The 20,702-nt window shown below is 36.0% G+C and overlaps 1 protein-coding gene across 1 annotated transcript; it reads right to left on the bottom strand.

Annotated features, from left to right (window-relative positions):
* Positions 1-996: 996 nt before the first annotated feature.
* Positions 997-17,526, bottom strand: LOC129307440 (protein virilizer homolog). The gene is given in 30 exon segments (XM_054948401.1): positions 997-1,202; positions 1,661-1,732; positions 1,835-2,650; positions 2,786-4,162; positions 4,240-4,420; positions 5,955-6,131; positions 6,133-6,242; positions 7,705-7,774; positions 7,855-8,066; positions 8,174-8,227; positions 8,314-8,469; positions 8,585-8,800; positions 8,976-9,192; positions 9,278-9,345; positions 9,887-10,020; positions 10,628-10,727; positions 10,830-11,146; positions 11,149-11,307; positions 11,409-11,475; positions 13,293-13,341; positions 13,437-13,522; positions 13,626-13,807; positions 13,944-14,085; positions 14,366-14,548; positions 14,721-14,825; positions 14,914-15,279; positions 15,391-16,044; positions 16,592-16,715; positions 16,886-16,974; positions 17,270-17,526. Coding segments are annotated over 30 exon segments (6,579 nt in total). The 5' UTR covers positions 17,345-17,526; the 3' UTR covers positions 997-1,181.
* Positions 17,527-20,702: the final 3,176 nt, after the last annotated feature.

Genomic DNA, 20,702 nt, shown 5'->3' with positions numbered 1-20,702 from the left:
TGTACGAACACAAATGAAATATATAAACTCATGCTCAAACCCATTCCATATAACCATTCCCAACCCAATAGGCAATCAAACTGAAAACTATAAGCTTCATGCGTAGGTTGGATCCATGATTCTCAAGAAAATTGTATCGAAGTTTCATGAAAAAGTTAGACTCTGTTGATAACACTAAAACTACAATCGATGGCATTCTTTAAGGCATCAGAATATGTTAGGATGATGGATGTTGACAAGTGGCGGTCACAAGGGACCCTGCAGAAGCGATAAGAATCAAAAGCAACACCTCTCACCCCACTTAAAGACACAGCCTTATCAATGAAATCAAGATGAATCTCACTAGGGCCCAGGACATTGTTTTGAATCACATCCATAGAAAAAAAGTAATACAAATGCTAACTGCCTCTTAAAAAAAAAAGTAAGACAAGGCGCATTCTCGATCAACAACAAACATTAATCTTCCTCAGAATTGAGATGGCAAAGGATATACACATGTTGAGAATCAAACCGTCAAACCACTTGCTTAAAGAATAAGAATCCACATCACTCGTGCTAAACTGAGTTGAAAATATAAGAATTGGCTTTACTACTTCCTCATGATCTCTACCAACTCTCTTATAAAAGATAATGACAATTGGGCCCAAAAAAATTTAATAAGAATAAAGTCCCAAAATATTTTATTGAGGAATAAGTTATAAATTTTGCTTTAAATAATTATAAACATTCCCTTGTTGCAAATCACTGGCAATGGCTTAAATGCTTAATTTGTATCGACACATTTATAAGTGCTCAAATTAATATTTGCAACTAATTCTTTCAACAAATTTCTTTGAAACCTGTCAGTTAAATTTATCTTTTGGAAGCCAAGTACCAACCCCCTCCATACTAACGCCCCTTAGGATGTAGGGAAATTTGGGAGTTAGATTGAGAGGCTGGCAGTCCCTGTTTCTTTTGTATGGTTCTTCCATTGCCTTTCAGGGGAAAAAAACTATATTATAAAAGAAAAAACTATATTATAAAGGAGGAATGAAATAGTTATGTACAATAAATAAATATACATATAAGGGTACAAATTGGTGCAAAACAACGTGCACATCTTATCACGTGACTTGGTGCATTTGTAAGAGCGAATAATGCAAGAAGTCGCTGTTTCCACCGAGACATCATGCTGCTACAACCTACAGCTGCCCCAACCTCTCCTGTATAAAAACATCATCATCAGTCCAAGTGCATCGCAGGAAATACCCTCCAATAAATTTCATAACACCCAGCACTTAATTCATCCGGTTTCAGCTAGCGTTAGAAGCATGCTAGAAAATGAGATGCGTTCCGGCGGGATAGTTAAATAAGGCAAGTGCTACAGGAAACGCAACAACAGCAAGCCAAAATCTGAATCGTCAACAAAGTGAATACTTAGACCAACAAGCAGTACTACCACTTTTCACAATTAACCATCACCTACTATCCCGAATATCCGGACACATACGAAGTTAGACATGCAAGAGTTAAATTGCCAGCAGATTTTTATTCTTCTGTATCAGAGCAAATAACTAGATTTGACCCTTATTTCTTGGGTGCATAAAACCATTCCCCTTCCGCTCTAATTAGCAGATATAAGAAATTAGAACTACAATAAGAAACAAATAAATATAACCACCTGAAGCATCTGCATTAATTTTGGATGCTGCTCCAAGAGCTGACAAAGTTTGTCTCGGTCTCTCAACAAAGACTGCCATATCAGAAAGAGCAATACAATGATGAAGACTAAAGCCAGGCCAATTTAATGTGATTATCGCTTACATAAAAAAAAAATAGTGCATTAAAAAAAAACCTGGATTGCCTCTGGAGACTTGAAATACTCATGTAAAGACATCCCAGAATCTCGTTGCTCCAGCAATTGAGGATCCCCCAACTGTTGAGGATATTCAACTTGCCTTTGCTGTTGAGCTTGTGAGAACTCTTGTGATTGGGTCTGGTAATAGGTCTGCATAGAAGCCTGCGGCTGCTGCAGCATCTGTATTTGCTGCACTTGCACCCCACTTTGAACACTCATACCAGGATCCAACTGTAGTAAAGATTGAATAGGCGGCCTAAGGTGCTGGGGAGGTTGTGGAGGGCGTGGGAGCTGGGGAGGCTGCAGGGGCTGCAACTGTGTAACAGAAGGCATTGACTGAAAGGAAGCCGGAGGAATGGAGATGCCCTGCACGGTGCTTGGCTGGTTTTCACTGTGTTGCTGATTTGGGGTATTACCATAGACAGTCAATGGAATGGAAGATGGTCTACTGAACCCCAAGGAAGGCATTAATGGGTTCACAGGGTAAGATGACAATCTGACCCCCGATCCAGACTGACTACCTAACCAGGCATCGTTTGATGGTGCAATGGATGCCTGCGGAACTTCAGTTGTCCCAATACTTTTCTGGGTATATACAGAAGGTTGGGTAGCAGAAGCTTTACCAGATGGCAAATTATATGGACTTGATGCAAAAGGAGGTGGCGTAGGAGGAAGTGGGGGAAGAGGCCTACTAGGTCCACCAGGAGAAGACACAGAAGTCCTGGCATACTTTGAATCTGATAAGGGAAGGGAAGACGGTAACGACATCGCAGATGAACCACTGATAAATGGAGACGAATATTCTGTCTGACCCTGAAAAAAATAGAAGCAATATGAATGTGATAGGTGCAGAAAAATGAGAAAGAAATGATGGGAAGCAAAAAAGATTCATATAACAAAAACAGAAGATAAGAGAAATATATATATGCAAGAGGCAAAGTTCCCAACCTGAAATGGCACAGGACGTTGTGTGTCTGCTGGAGAGTTAATAAATGGGGATGACTGGCTCGGAATAGAATCAGAAGCATGCAACATTACAGGTAAGGCTGTTAGTGGAGGTGGCATGGGGGGCAAAGGAGGCTGGTTTGACAAATATCTCAGATCATACAGTCCTTGAGAACCTGTAACAATTGTAACATTACCACCATGCTGGGGGCTGTTCTTTAAGTAGAAATTTTGGGAAGCCATCCTCGGATCAACAGGCAATTGCACTGATGTTGTGGATAGATTATTATAAAGTGATGCTGGAAATCCTGAACTATTTGTCACCATTGCAGAATCATATCCACTGGATGTCTTGGCTGGAAAAACATTCTTTGAGTCATCAGAGTGCTCAACATAATTCCTGTAAGATGAAACACTCGATTCACGAGTTAAGGGCACATCAGGACGTGAAATTGACATCTTTGAGGAAAATTCACTTTGAGCATTCTCATCAACATTAGAACCTAATGGAGTACCCATATGTGAAAACTGACTACTCTCAACAACATCACTTCCTGTCTCTTCAACAATTGAGTGGGGAGAACTTTGCTCAACAATAACTGGGGCAGGCTGCTGTAAATTATCATCTGGCTGAGGAAAGGGCAGCTTATCATCAGGGTCAGACTCCTCACCATCAAAAACTATATCTATTCCTTGAAGATCATCATCAAGATCTGTTTTTAATTGCTTAGATTTGTTTAACTTCTCCCCGTTTGTAGGATTCACAGCAGCATTTTTGAGATGTCCCACATCCTCCCCCACTACTGTTACAGAAGGATTCTGACGTTCCCTTTGTCTTGCCATAAATTCATCTACATGAATTGATGGAGGTCTACCACCAGTAGAACCTGCTCGTGGCACTGTTATTACATTAGTGACACCTTCAACATTTCTCTCTCTTGCCACATAGTCATCCACATGCATAGATGGTGGTCTACTGGTATTTGGTTTGCGCTGCCTGAAGGCATCCCTACGAGTAGGACCAGAAGAAACAGAAGACTGCGTTATACCCCTTGAAAATGCATTTTGAGAAGAAATCTCAGCCTGAGAACCTTCTCGAGCACGCCTAGTGTTCCCATCCATTGAAGGCTGTTTCCTTTTGGCACTAACACTCGTCTGTGTTAATCTATCAGGTAATGTTTCTGGGCATTCCCAAAGAAATTTATCCCCAAGCCCGCCAAGATTAAGATGATCATCAATCCTCTCAACACTGTTTTCAAGCATCAGATCTGTCTTTGAAAAATCTAAAATATCATTTTGAGGCAAAACACCATCATCCACCTTCCCTGAACCAACAGGCCCTTGCAAGACTGAGGCCAATGATTCAACAGTTTTGGAAACCTTCAAATCAAGGATAAAAAGGCAGAAGTTACAAACAACCCAAAGACATGAGAAAGTGTGATGCAAAAAAGTTGTACCTGAAACATGATTTGTCTGTCGGAGGCATTCAAACAGCTGTCCACAGTAATTTTTGAGCTGAACAGAGAAGTTAAATCTACCACATAATTAATATTTTCTCCAGGAAAGTCAGCTGATCTTGTCATATCATCAGAAAGCCCAAAAAGGTGCTTCAATGTGACAACTCTGTCGGAATTTAAACTAACCAACAAACAAACTGTAAGTCCAATGTGCTCAAAAATACCAAAGAAATAGCACTACAATACTTTAGATGATCCACTAAACCATATCCCTTTTATTGATAGAAACTAAGCAATTTGAAGATATAAAATAAATAATGTTCAGAATTATATAAATAGTAAGATATGGACCCTTCAAAGAAAAAATTCCTTCATTTATATAATAGGAAATTTGTGAATGATAGGTAGATTCAAAATTTTTGCATTGTTCATTCGTTAGTTTTAGCATCTAGCTCTTCACATCAAATATTTGTCCTCAGAGTCTTCTGGAATGATAACAAGTAAATCATTTTTTGACTACCTGACTCAGATTAGCATTAACACCAAATCCCAGTTAAAGATCAAGACTTCTGCTGAAGAATTTCATTTAGTAAGTTGTGTTTGATAAGATAAGCACATTCAATAATTTTTTGGCAGCATAGGCCAAATGACAGCTGTCCCCCAACTTTGTGTAACAGGTCAGGCAGGAATCATCTAACGTTTGTATTTTCAAGTTTTGGGAGTCATGTAAATATCAGTCATCATTACATGCATTGTTAATCCGCAAGTCAATAAATAAAATGAACTTGCTAGTAAATTTTGATGAGCCATGTCTCTGGCCAGAACACCATGGTAATCAGGGTATCAAAGCTGAGATCAGACTGGCTGTTTCAACCGCAAAACCGGTGCCTAGTTGAGTCTGGAATTAAGGGGAAATTTGTAACCAGTTCAAAACAAGAAAAACCAACAAACCAGTTTGAACCAATCAATCGTTTTTAAAAAAAAAAATTAAATGATATTTCTAAGTTATGTTTGATGCATGCCCATACCTTACAACCATTGAAAAAGATTAATGAGCAAATGGACAAGAATAATGCACCAATATATTATGAAATAAATTATAAAATACATATATACAGTATAGATATCTTATATGTAATAATTATTTCATTTTTATTTTTTAAATAATAAAATGTTTATTAACTTTTTAAAAATCATATTTTTACTTCTTATCTTTAATCATTTTTTCATTTACTTCTCTTGTTTTTCATTTAAAATCAATTTTTATATATTTCGATCATTATTTTTTGCCTCTCTTATTCAAAATAGTTAGCATACAATTAGAATATGTTAATTTACTCATAACTGATTTGACCATAATTCGGCCATGGTTTGAAATTGAACCTTAAATGAGTGCCTCAACTAATTCAATGGCAAGTCCTATTTTTAATACCTTAATGGTAATAGAGCACATTTCCACAGACAGTTTCCCCCTTAAACAAGCAATTATCATCCTCACTTTCATCAAGAAATTAGAGAAGGGGAGAAAGTGAGGGAAGAAATGATAAAATATTTAAACAAATTCATTTCATGCGGCCTTTGAAACCACATTGACAAAAAAAAGTCTCCTGTAAATTGAAGTATGAATATGCACGACATTTTTTTGGATGATCTGAATGTTAAAGAACGTAAAGTTAATTGAATGCAACAATGCAGAAGCCAACAATAAAACTAACCTTTCCCCATCCATGCAAAAACGCAGAGATCCCACTGACAGTGCATAGATAGCTTCAATTACAAAAGTTGGTAAACCTTCTTGGGTATCAATTGATCTCAACAACATAATCAAACAGCTAAGTAAAGGAGGGCATTTTCTCCATTCTGCTTCACTATGATCGTAATAGTCGAAATCTTTGTCAGGTCAGGTTCAAGTATAGCTCCAAAAGCAATTCGACCTCACTACATGAAGCTAATTCTCTGAAAGCTATAAGACAAGCAACTAACTCTTTTCCAACAGGGAGGACCTAGAAATAAAATCCTTAATTATCATAAAAGAAGCAACTGATACAAGCACTTGGATTTGATTATAAACTGATATTTGATAAACAGATATTCTAAGTTTGATCCCAACTTGCCTCAAAATGATAAGCACTATCCATACGCATAAAAAAAAGAAAAAAATTAATCTTTTAGTCCTTCAAATTTCAACTCAATTAAAACTTAATCCTTCAACTATAACTCGACACGACTCAGTCCCTCAACTTTCAGATGTTCAAAATTTTAGTCTCTATTGTTAATGAATGATTTATATTCTTTCTTGAGTAATCTGATGTGGTACAACTGATACTTGACAAAATTAAAATTGCTTCAACTCAGTTCCATGTTAGACTCTAAACTCCACATCAGAAAATTTTTTTTTTTTTTTTTAAGTGTGTGGAGTTGGAGATTTTCCATAAAACAGAACGCAAAGAGCAAGATCAACAAGAATGACATAGAGCAAGATGGGCGAGGAAACAAATGATATTGGCGACAAACAACTAATAGACAGGGGATCTCCACCATTTCCGGCAAACCTGCTCCTCCGTTTTTCATCAGTTACCTTCATCATTCTTCCCTCTTAGAAACCACCACCACCAGCAATAAACGAAAGATAAATGGTACATCAATCTATAGCAAATCGATATGGCTCATTGGAAAGCTTTATTTTCCTTTTTTTTCTGGATCTGTTTGTTTTTATTGGATTAGTGAGAGATCCCGTTCAATCTTATCCATCAATCTGGGTTTCCTTCTCCATTGATCCCATTCATCGTTTCAGATGTAGGTTTCCTTCTCCATCAAACTGGATTGTCATTCATGAGTTTGTTTTGTTTCCTTCTCACCCTTCACGTTTCCTTCTACTCTTCTTTTCTTCTCTGTCAATCCATTCTTCTACCTTCCTGTTCTTCTCCCTCAGTCTATTTTATGCGTTTATGTTCTTTGTTCAAGGCTATTCCCCATCCTTCCTTCAATTAGTAACTTTGGTAGTTAGTCATAGGGATAACCGAGTAGGAAGTGATTAAGGCTTCCACATTCAAACCTTGCACTATCACTTCAAACTTTCCTTGCCTTCCTCTTCGTCCATCCTCTACAGCAGCAGCACTAGCCTTTCTTTTTCAATTTTATAAAAAAGCCACATGCAGTTGAGTTGGAAGCTAATGCAAAAAATTTTAACAGTGTTATTAACGTTTTTTGCCACATAGGATAACTTAAGAGGTGAGTTTTAAATGACAAAGACAAAAATATAAAATGATAGAAAGCTTGAGAGCTGAGTTGCAAGTGAGTCACGTTTAAGGACTGAGTTGCACCGAGTTATATTTGAGAGACTAAGTCACAATCGAGTTAAAACTTGAAGGACTAAAAATAAACTTTCCCAAAAAAAATTATAAAGACCAACACGAACATTCAAGATAGATCTAGCAGCATATATGGACAGGCTCAGAGAGTCACCTGACAACATTTTAATAGATGACGTAAAATCAGGGGACACTCTTCAGCAGTCAGTTTCTCCGAAGTTTCACTGGCCAACAACCAGAGTTCAATGCTCAGCTGTTAGGCCCAAAAAAAAAAAACAGTAACTAGGAAATAATATCAACTCACCCATCCATTTTGTTTAAAGGTTGAGGAGTTCCCAAGCAAAAAATAAGGGTAATAAACTTGAATACTGGTAGACACCAACTGAAGAAATTAAAGTTACACATTGCAGAATTTATACTGTCCGGAGTTTGCTTTCTATCTACATCATTAACACCAAAGCATCTCTCCATCACCTTTGTTAACATCTGAAGAGCATCCTCCCTTGATAATAGGCCCTGACATAGGGAAAATTGGCCATCATTGTAATATATAAACTTTGACTGTTACTACTATGGTAATGCTCAATATAAGTGGTGATTATCCTAAAGGACTACAAGTGCACCTTGCCAAGTGGATGCTCCAATAAGCTGGCAAGAAAATCAAGGAGCCTGGAAACCTGAAAAGTAAAGGACAATTATTCATTAAGGTGCCAAGCAAGATAAATTACTAAATCCAAATTTTGAGCTTGAAAAGGACTTTTACCTTGTACGCATCTGCATCTGATAGGGGAGATGATTCAGAAACATGATGAATAATTGATGACAATACTGGCTTTATAAGCCCAGATGCATAATCAGTATTTAAACAAGCAATACGAATTATGAGAACACGTAGCAGATCTTGAATGACCATTAATGCCTGCTCAGGAAATTAGAATGACACAAGAGAACAAGAATTTACAAGCTGCATCAACAAACCCATCTCCATTAGAACAAGAAAAAAACAGTTCACTATGTAAGCAGAAATTACATACAGAAATGGCATAATGCTGTATAATCTGGCCAATTTTGTCAAGGTGCGGTGCCAACTGGCAAAGCAGCTTCTCTGGGCGTCCAGATTCCAGATACCAGTTGGCGTGTCTCTCTTTACGAGGCCCAAGCATGGTCCCAACAGCCAACATTCTGCGGACGCTTAGCAAAGGCATTCCACTAGTCCAAAGCCAAACATCTTCCGCAGGGAATAAATCACTCTTGCAACAGAAAAAGCAATAGCAGCATAAGAATTGATCAAGATATGTATCCCATGTATCTTTCTATACACATCTTGAAGGAAAATAATAATTTTAGAGCATGGTATAAGCATTTAAAGAAACATGACCATAACCCTCACTCCAAAGTTTTGTATAGTCAATAACTGTTGCATACCAAAAGATAAAGCAAGCTGCATGTTTCTTTTGGACCTAAAGCCAGCAGTGAAGTAGCTTGAACACTAGCAAGAAGGGTATTGAAAAGACCCGGACTCCAGCCATGTACAGGCCAAAAAGCAAGGGATGACACAATGAGATGACAGACAGCTCCAAAACCAATAGCATAATCAGGAAATGGAGAGGATACGTCTGCTGCACATGCAGCCAGCTTGGGGCTACAATCAACAGAATTCAATCACTTTAAAGATGAGAGCATAATTCTTAAACTGAAATCAAACCAAAATGAAACTAAGAACATGCCTTATCTCTCTGTGTAACCGTAGAAGGGCATTCACCAATTTTGTATTGCGATGCTGTTCCTTAGCTTCCTATCAATTGTAACCAAACAAAATCAAGAATAGAATTCCTCTATGGTTCATGTTGCACAAGGATCTCTAAATCAATCAGATCCTTTCATGTCTCCTTATTGTGGAGAGTGTCAAAATGCAAATGTATGGTGTATACTTGTACGTCTAGAGAACCCTAGAAATAAAACCTCACCGAGAACAATTGATGAAAAGGCAGCCTTTGACCGGAAACAACATATAAGGAACAATTTTCCATTTTATGTTATAACCCCCTCCTCTTGATTTCACAAGTTTACATCACAAAACAGCAAACGTGTTACTGATCCACAGCAATGCCCAAGAGGCCAAGAACATTGAAAAAGATAACCAGAAATCATAGGTAACCTAAGATTTAGTCAACCATGAGTGATAATCAAACTAAAACTGAATAAATGCTAGAAAATAATTTGCAATACTCTCATAGTCATTAAAACACACGTTTTGAATGCAAATATTTACTCCAACCAAGATCATTTACAACAAGCACCATGGTAAGAAGAGACAGAACCTCCACAAGACAAACCTGCAATTTCTGCAAAAGCATAATCAGTAGAGCCAAAGAAGGCACTAGAAGATCAACTATACTCTGCTCACGGTTACGTTCCAAGAGTAAATCTGACGTAGTATTGCATTCTGTACCCTCATCCACAAGGTAATCTGTTCAACAGAATTGTCCAATTGCATATAATAAAGTTTAGTGGGGCGAAACATGTTGTATGGAACATTAAACCATAGAATATAAATTAGCATGCAGCTACAAGACTGGCAGGTGACAATCAATAAAAAATCATGAGGCTTTGGGCTGCATATGATACGGAATACCAATGAAGATATATAGTGGTCCATATATTTGTGAGCATAAAGAACAATAAGACAACTATCAAGAAAAATTATCTTGCTGATCAAAAGTAAATATAATATATCAGGGAATATCCTATTTAATCAATGCTAAGCAGATACAACAACAAGCCTTATTCCACTTAGTGAGACCAGCTACATCAACACTAAAAAGATAACTTTCACCAAAAAAATACAAGGCAAAAACCATCAATAAAGAGAAAAAAGTACAAGGAAAATAAAATTTTTAAAAATTATCCTCTGAAATACATTAGATTGCTTGCTTCTCATCACATTAGCTACCTAATCTGACGTGTTGTCAAACAACAATAAGAGAGTTGACCATATCATGATTTCATACACAAAGTATCACATAGCTAGCAATCATATAAACCATTAAGCATTACAAGAACATAGATTGGCTCACCATAATTGTTTGAGGACCGCTCAAGCATGAATCTGCAGTTGACTAAAACAGCATAGATAACTATTATTGCACCTTCATCATATAAAGTCGCAGCAACAGTCTGCATTGATTTCAAACTCATAAGACAAAGAAAACAAAAGTTGTATTGAGAAAAAATTTTAATTACCCTTGGAACAACTCAAAATAGAAAACTACTGCATACTGGGTTTTCAGAAATGAATGCCAAAATTCTAAATGCTGTTGTCAACTGCGCTAGAGAAGAATCTCGAAGAGCAACACCATCAAAAGACTTCTCAGATATGAACTTTCCAAGATTCTCCATAACATTAATATCAGAGCCTGCAGAAGGCTCGCCAACAATATTCTCAACATCAGTCAGATCTGACACCAGGACACTAGTCGAAGTTAACTGCACATCTCCTCCAGAAGCCAATACAGCAGCATAACGGAGCAGACCAATACCCCCATGTTTGTGGTAAACTACACCAGCATCAATCCATTCCAGCAGCCTTGAGGGGCATCTTTTCTATTGGACCCTGGAGAGGAGATATGCAAGGCTCTATGGAGTTCCATGGCATGCCCAATCCATGAACCCAAAGATGATGATGTGGAATCCATAACAATGACTTCAATAATCTCAGCAGCAGAGTGAAATATTGTAAGGTTTACTGGTGATGATCCTGTGTGCAACAGGATAAGCACAAGAATTTCAAACTTACTCTAAAGAAATTGTCATTACTGCAGAGAGAGAGAGAGAGAGAGAATAGAATAACTTGAATACCACTATTTTTGCCAACAAATTCAGGTTCCTTGACAGAACTTAATGCTTCAATGATGATGGAAACAGCCTGCAAGAAAAGAATCATATTAAAAAAATTAAAATCTTTTAGTATAGTAAAACTTCATATGTTATAATATAACACATCAAGCACAAATATCAACGCCAGTCATGTAATAACAAAACTTCCATTCAAAGTGCTGGAAGCTATATTCTGCTATTGATGAAAAAAATACTAATATCATCCAGAAATCAAAACTTAAAAGCTTAGGTTGTTTTGATAGAAAATGGGTTCCAGGAAGTTCTATCCCTCGTTTTCAATTATTTGAAAGTGGAAAACAATAAAGATGGCTCATTTGAATAAGTTGAAAATGGAAGATGTTTATGGCCAGCTTGTTTTCCTACTGAGAGCAGCAATTCTCAGAAGCTAAATTTTAGCTTCCCCAGAAGTTTTTTATTTTTTCCCAGAAAATAAGCATTTTCACAGATAAGAGCTTTATCCAATCAAATAAAGATTTCCGTTTTTTGGAAAACATGGGTCAGTTTCCACTTGGGCTAGCTTTAAGTGTTCCACAGCAACAACACAATTGCATTTTGAACAAATAATGACCCAATACTTCTAACTCAAATATTTTTTGGTCCAAATACTTCTAACTCAAACATACTCCTGTCACCTTGACAATTAGCTCTCATTTCCCTACATGTCAATCCTATTTGTTAAATGTAACAACACATAGATCATGCTAAAGACGATAGGGAGGAATATACAAGCATTAAAAAAATCCACAAATGTTAATCCACTTAAAATTCATCAATTATTTACTCCCTCTGGTCCTTACTATAAAACACTTTCAACGGTTTCATGTATCTTAAAAAAAAAATTTTTATATCATAAAAAAATGAAATGCACTTTCATTTTTATCCTGGCTTTTAATAATGATACAACTACATTAAATACCCCCACATTAAACAAGAAAGGATAAAATTGAAAAAAGTGATTTAATTATTACAAAATGTCCTACATTTTGAACCAAGAATTAGAGGATGCATCTTTCAATTTTTTTTTTTTTGGGTAAATAAACGGAGCTAAATCTTTCATGTAAGGTGTATTTGAAATTAGTAATAAAAATATTACAACAACAACAAGCCTTATCTCGCTAGGTGGGGTTGGCTATATGGATTATATGCCGCCATTGTGCTCTATCATTTATTAAGCTTTTGAAAATATTGTTAATTAAAAGATCTCGCTCAACAACTTCCGAAAGTGTTCTCTTTAGCTTTGCTCTACCTTTTTGACAGGACTCAAAGTCATCTATTCCCCTTTCCTCATAGGTGCCTCCCGTGATTTTCGTTGTAAGTGTCCAAACTCTTTCAAACGATTTCCTACCATTTTTTTAAAGTGTCAAAATTAACTTGTATTAAGAAAGTGAGCCTACATTCTAACAAGATGTCAAATATCAAAATATGTGATTATGCCAGATATATACAACCAAGAATGTACATATTTTTTTATTTCCAGATAAATAATAAATGAAAGTCTTTATTTCATATGATGCATTGTTATATTCTTCAAACAAAAGGATCAACTTTGCATTTCAAATCATGAAAAGAGCACTTTCACAGAGAAAGAAATAGACCCTAGGAACATGATAAGAAAAATATAATTAGTTTACACTACTCAGCTACATCACACCGACAGAAGATGTTGCCAAAAAAGGGGAGAATAAAATCATTGTTCCAAGCAGATTCATTTATAATTTATAAATTTGTAAAATAATATAATTCGTTGCTTCAAATCCAATGAGTGTGCCTCAGGCTATCAACTCAAATATCATGAACTTCCCAACTCAGTATAATAGGGCTTCCAACAGCACAATGTGTGCATACCTCAGGGAAATATCCTAAAGCAAACAAAGCTTGTCGTCCACAATTAGACCTGCATGTTGTCAGCATATTCAGCTGGAAACTCCCATTACAGGCATATATAAGATTCAAATGAATCCAAAAAAATAATAATAAGTTAACGTCCACCTAGAGAGACTACAAAGCTCCCATAAAACCCATAAAAACTCTTCTGTGTGTGGACTTGTCGAAAGCAAGCGATCAATTGCATTAACCTAGTCCAGGAATAAGAATAACCACAATTAGATGAAAAAAATAGAAGAGGGGAGGAGGAGGAAGAGAGATGTGGAAAGGATAAATTTGTTAAGTGAAACTAACCATCCTTAAATGCATCTCAACTATCAGTCCTATCTCAAGTGAACTGCATGAGAAACCTTTTGATAACAAGACAGATGCATATCGAAGAGGAATACAATCTTCCCTGTTGACAACATGACCACCCTTAAGAGCATGGATTAAGATCATCGACAGTTCAGGATCCTGTAGCAGGAATGTCAAGCCTAGAAAGGGGAAAGACAAAATAATATAAATGCTTGGTTATATCATTAGCTTCTTCCTAGTACACGATCCACCAAATAGTGAGTGTCTAAGTACATCTGCATGTGTATTTATGTCTTAAAACTAATTGGAGCCCACCTGAACGACAAAAAAGTAATGAAAGGATCACCGCTTCAATTGATGATGCCATATCCATGAATATTTCTGCAGCATATCCTCCTTCCATACGCAGAACAGATGATGATAACAGTGCAGCTGATAAGGACAGAAAACCACGCTCCTGTCTCAAATGTAGGGTGTAAAGTTGCACATACGTGCGCACATGTCAATATACCATATAACAAGAAAAGTTGTAGAACAAATTAATCCCAGCACTCAAGTACACTAAAAATACAGTGAAGGATTGTATGGACATAGAATTGTCCACATTCACACAATAGGGGTCACAGAGCAAGAGAGAAGTTGCAAAATTTAAGAAAAGCTGCATCTTTAATCTGAAGAGGAGGAAAGCAGGAACAGTTTCATAGTACTCAATGTATTTTCCTGACTAAAAAATATACCTTCAGCAGTCCCAGCAAATGTGAGTCAATATCCCAATCTGAAAAGCAACAACTTGAAGAGCTGATTAGGCCAGAAGTTGCTTTATATGACAACAATCCATCTGCTGCACCAGTAAATAATGATCTAACTCCACAAGCCATGGGAGAAGGATCTTCAATCGGACCACGTGAATTTATCAATTTCTGCATTAGTACTTGTCAATTAACATTAACAAAGAATTTCACATGTGGAAATTCTAGCATGAAACAAATAAATGATCTAATTTAAATTTACAGATGATAAGAAATAAATTACGACAAGCTACTACTACAAAGGATAAGTTAACATGATCTAAGTCAATTAATTAACACTTACAAGTAGCTTTTCGAGTTGCATTTGAGCAGTAGTGAGTGTGTTCAATGTAGCATTCATAACCCTTCCAACTGTACTAACACTTTCCAACACAGACAGAACTGCAGACTGGCAGAGATCATATTACCACAGGATAATGACAAAGTCAAAGAAAGTAAGGTAACATTTACATTAGCCACACCAGTGAAAGCAATACCTCATATCTTAAAGCAACTTCATAAAACCGCAGACGATGGAGCAAATAGGTTGCAAGAGAAGCGACATCATGACGAGGCTTTGCCAATATCAAGTTCAACAACTGACTATAACCTTCACTTGCACCTGCGGGAATAGTTTCCTCTTCACGTGGCCACCAACCTAAAAAGCCTTCACACCCAACAGAATACCTGGTAGCCTGCTCCACAACACCAAGAAGCAGGAGCATAGTAGTAGTTGAATTTTGCATGTTGGAAAAATATGTCACAATCTGCTCCATTCCCCCATCATTAACAAAATGAAAACAGCTCTCTTTACCAGAACACAGTAGAAGAGCCAAGCTCAACCCTAGAAGGACATTTTCAATCTGCATTCCAGTATATAAAAAGGCAAGAAAATGAGAGAAGTTGAAAGTACATTTCTTTGATTCTAACTTTATCAATGAATTCGGAGACGGTGAGAAGAAATAACAGATTACCTGAAAAAGGCAGTGATCTACATGTGTAGATCCCTTGGTAAGATGAAAGTATCGATTAAACAATTCCACCAACTCTTTGGAGTCCAACATAACAGCCTCTGATTCAGAATAACTGCCCTCTGATGACCATTCAGAAGATGCACTGCCTGATTTATTCTGAAGAATTTTATAGACTTCAAGAAGCTCTTTTCTAGCTTCATTAACAATACTATGCAACTCCCCAAACTTCTCAGATCTCTCTGACATCTGATATCTTCCTCTAATTGAATTGCATATTTCAGTGGAAACATAAGAAGAGACTGCTGATACTACTGTACTTACAACTTTATGCCCAGCATCCCCAAGCTCTGGAAACTCCAGAATCTTCAACATTGTCTGTATAAACAGCTTGAACCCATCAGAGATGTCTGCTGCAGGAAGTGGAATACTCAATACATTTAAAGAGGAAATCAATTCCTCAATCGTTGAATTCACAGAATTTAATGCAAGAGGCAGGTCTTCAAGCCTCCCTTCAGAAGAATCAACGAGATCAGTCAACGCACTGTCATCAAATTCAATGTTAAACTGGCCCAAATCCTCGGCTGTGTTGCCATAAACAACCAAGCTCAAACTCCGATAGCTTCCTCTTACAACTAGATGACTAGTTACAACAGCCTGGTCAAGAGAACAATCAATGCAACAAAAATTTAGCTGAGTAGGCTTCTCAGTGAATATCAAGAACAGTCAAGGTGGTAATTAATCCAACAATCACTAATTAAAACATGTAAAGTAATTTTGGAAATAACCTGAATAATATAACTATTTTTCCCATTGTTTTGAGACAAAGTCATATTTCTCCATACTCTTACCTCTTACCATTATATTTTTATTAAGGGAAAATTAATCTGTTAGTTTTCGTAAGTTTGACACTCCATTCCTAAAATTCAACTCGGTGCAATTAAATCCCTAAAATTTTAGCTATTTAATCCACTGGTAAGTACAGCTGGTTTATAACTTGGTCCTTGATGGACCGGGTATTTGACTATACGAGGGACCAAAGGATTGAAAGGCTGAAACTTCAGAGATTGAGTTGAACGAGTCAGAACTAGGACTGAATGTTTAATTTCCCCTTTTTCTAGAAAATCCAGGTAAATAGAAAAACCTTCAATTGTGTTTGGCTAACACTGTCAGTGTATACAGTGATGTGAAATGCAGTAAATACCTCAACTTCTAGCGCATTTGATGAAGAGTGAGAGTATAGAAAAGGCTGACAAAGTCTCCTAAACCTCGTCTCTCCTTCACAATGAACAAATACCTCTAAAGCAAATGATGGAGGGGAAGTAGCTCTGAAAAGCACAAGAGATTAAGAAAATAGATTACAAAATGTTCAACAGAAACATCCTTGCAGTGCGTGATAGGAAAAAAGACTTTGGCAATAACTAAATAAATTTGTTTAAAGACAAGTGAAAAATCAGACAACCAAAACACACAAAAACAAAAAACAAAAACCCCATACCCTACGAGGGTTACTGATTGGGCAACCGATGATGCACTCTGTTCCAAGAACTCACAGGCAGTGATGACAACGGGTTCTGAGAAAATCACCTGCAAGAAAATTTTTCGGAGGGAAGGGGGAGGCGTCACCAAGGCAGCCAACTAAAATCTAGCAAAACCAGCTGATAATACTGCCCAAGTACAGCACTATTTAAAATATGAATTGAAGTTCGCTATTCATAAATTTTCAACACATGGAACTGTGGGCGGGGTAACAAGAGATGAGTAGCAGCTAACCTAACCAGAATTTGAAACCGTACTTGGCATTACAACCAATTGGCGCTTCAGCGATGAAATAAAGCTCAAAATAATTATGAAATGGAAGCACGAGAGAATGCGAAGTTACCTCATCGACATACTCGTCCAGGAGGGGGTGAACGAAAGTTTGAGCAAAGAGGACGCATGGTTCGGGTCGACCCATGTGGAGTTCTCTATCTTTGGATTTCCTAATCACGAAACATGCACCTCAATCTCCCGTGTTCGGTGTCTAGGGTTTATGGCGCCTCGGTTTGGAGCGCTAGTGGAGATTTATGAATTATGACTTCCATTCAGTCTCGCCGCCGATTTCCCAGGGCAAGAGACCTTTGTCAGTCCTTCCGGTTAACAATGTTTAATTTTTTTTTTTTAATCTGAACAATGTTTAATTGTTTAGATGAAAGGGAGGGACACTAAAGGTGTGTTTGCGTTTTAATTTATATCCTATAAAAGTGTATTTTGGAGATTTAATTATTTATTGGATTAGACAAAAACACATTCTAAATATTGTTTGAACGTGTTTTTGAACGTTACCCAAACGAGCCCTAATATATAGATATATATATATATATATATTTATATTTGAATAGATTAAATGCATCATATTTTTTGTAATATATTCAATTAAAATAATTTAAATAATTTAATTAAAATTTTGTATGGAATTTTTTTAATTGATTTTGTTTTTATAACAGATAGCATAATTTGATTTCTTTTATTTTTTCCTTCTACTCTCATTAATATTAAAATTAATTTATATTTAATATTATTAAATGTTATGTTTTTATTGAATAAATTACACATGACATGATGCACCTAATCTAATTAAATATTTATCTCTATAAATATGCGCGCGCCCGTGGAAAGGTACATCGTGTGCGTGCGTAAATAAATAAATAATAATAAATAAATAAATTTAGTGAAAGGGACTTGATTAGAACAGAAATTATGCTCAAGGACCAGATCAAATTTAAGGACCAAACCAAATATTTTATTTATAAAGCAATTAGTTCAAATGACCAAAATGCCCTAATACCTCTCACCTGAATACTTCCTCGCTGTTCATCATGTTAACGAACAATGTCAGAAATCCATTCTCGCTCTTAAGCGGTCTACCTTCCATTATCACTCCTCCTCTTGAAGTTGTCCCTTGTCTTCCTTGCCTTCTGCCTCTGCTCCTTCTTCCACCATCACCGCTCGTTCTCATGTCGTCCATCATTTACATCTATACTCGCCATTCCATCATTTGAATGCCGGATCTGCTTATGCTTAGCGTTCAAATTCTATTATCGATGACCGATGCTTCATCATATTGCAATCTTTGCCCAAAATCAATCCTTTTGATTTGTTGTCGTTGCTGATACCTGGTATTGCTATTTTCTTACATTTAATTTCCACGGAATGCAATTACTTCGTATAGAAAGATGCATCATTTTTCATATCTTCCTTTTTCAAAACAAAGCCTCTAATAGCAGCGCAATTCTATGTATTAATAAACTCAATTTTGCTTTAGAGTGGGGAGTCTCGTGTAATTGGTTTTTATTCCTTTTTATCTAGTTTAAGGATTTTGTTTAATATTTTCTTTACTATCAACCCATAGGTTGATTAATGAATGATTGAAACATTAGAATTTAAAAATTAATGTAGAATTGCTCAATAAAAATAATAACTTTCATTTTTTATTTTTAAGAGTATATTTGTCATGGGTATGCAACAACATAGATGTGGCATGGTTGTCAAATGACCAAATTTGAGTGGAAATGAAATATCCCCCTTATTAAATATGATTAACATTTCAAATCCATGATAATCAAGGGATCAACCCTGAGGAAAATTATAAAGTTTGTAATTTAAGAAAATAAGATCCCAGGTTTTCATAGTTTAAAATACTCTAGAAACCATGTATTAACTAATCAGAGTAAAATAATATTACGAAAGTATGAGATACCTCAAAAAAGTAAAAAGAGTTAAAAACGATTGAAAAATCCCAAAGTTCTGAAAACATAACAATGTGCCACGACTTGTGCACAATGCACTGCAACTTGCCACGCACTGTGGTGCAGGCACCATGCACTATGGCTTGTTGCACATTCATGACAGCAGATATGAGCAATTTTCGGTGTGTCTTATTCTCTATCTAACATTCGAATAAGATAATTTAGGTATCTATAAAAAGCTTTTATTATAAACTAGCTAATGGCACAAGTTTCACTTTTAAATCAAGTCATACCAAGAAGTTCGACGCTCAAATACAATTTCACAATTTTTACAACAAAATGGTGTCCAAAATCACATACACATGCCAAAAGTCATTTCTAACACCTAGGCTATATTTATTGGATATAGGACTAACCATACAACATACCACATACACAAATACACCATTATATAAAATTTTCACCCCTCAACCCTTTAATACAAAAAAACATAAGGGAGTTTTACATTGCACTTTATCAAAAATTATCCATAACAGGTTTAAAACAAATTTGTTACACATGCACTAGTATTTTGGCCCTATTAATATTTATAATTTATCATAAACAAAATCTCAGGGCTTAAAATACTTTACAGGCATCATAAACAATTATGTAATGTAAGTGTAAAACAAAAATGTATCCTAATTAATAATATTTAAACTATTATATAAAATAAATGAATCAAAGAGGCATTACAATATAACTGCTCAGATTTCTACGCCTCTAGAGTCTTTTCCCTTTCCGCACCAAAGCTATAGCTTGTAAATTATTGAAATAAAAGGGTGAATCTAGCTACTCAATAACTAATGTATACCTACCCTATACATTTGTATATCAATTAAATAAATGCACATAATTGAAGTTGATTTTTCTCAAAACTTAAGTGTTATCACATGTAACACAAAATTGTCACTTCTCGTTTAACTTATATACATAAATTTTATCTCAAATCACACAGTACATTGCCATAAGACATACTAACATGCGACAATGACCCAATTTATGATCATGACTTGCCACAAACTTAGACAATCATGTGACACATCATATAAACACATATGTATGATCAAATCATCCTTATACCCTTCTTATTTTCTTCGATTGAAACCATGGGCTATAACATTAAACAAAGTACTATCCGTATGATCGAACTATCTAAGCTCACCAATTATGAAATATGACCCAATCAAAGATCACAAGATTCACTTTTGGACTATGATTTCCCTCACTCTTGAATCTTTAATGTATCGTATACCCTAAGTTGACCTCCTTAATAAATTGGTGGAGATAGTTAGGCTCTATTCCCTCAACAAACTATGGGACAAGGTTATATTCTTGTGTATCTGAAGGCAGTCAAAAATATCATATGAATTTTTAACTACCCTTCTCCCTAGGCAAGCTCTTACCAACTAATTATGTCATGAACGATGCTCACTCATTTCACAATTTCATTTATTCATTATTAGCACATTGGGTTCACAATAATACGTTACTGAAGTGAGCATCCATAATATTTTTACAATTATTTTTCACTTTACTAAATCATCA

The sequence above is a fragment of the Prosopis cineraria genome, unplaced genomic scaffold, assembly GCF_029017545.1.
Source record: "Prosopis cineraria cultivar Desert tree isolate PC_DT_omini unplaced genomic scaffold, ASM2901754v1 PC3, whole genome shotgun sequence".
In the NCBI taxonomy this organism is placed as follows: Eukaryota; Viridiplantae; Streptophyta; class Magnoliopsida; order Fabales; family Fabaceae; genus Prosopis; species Prosopis cineraria.
This window is presented reverse-complemented; position numbering and strand designations above follow the sequence as displayed.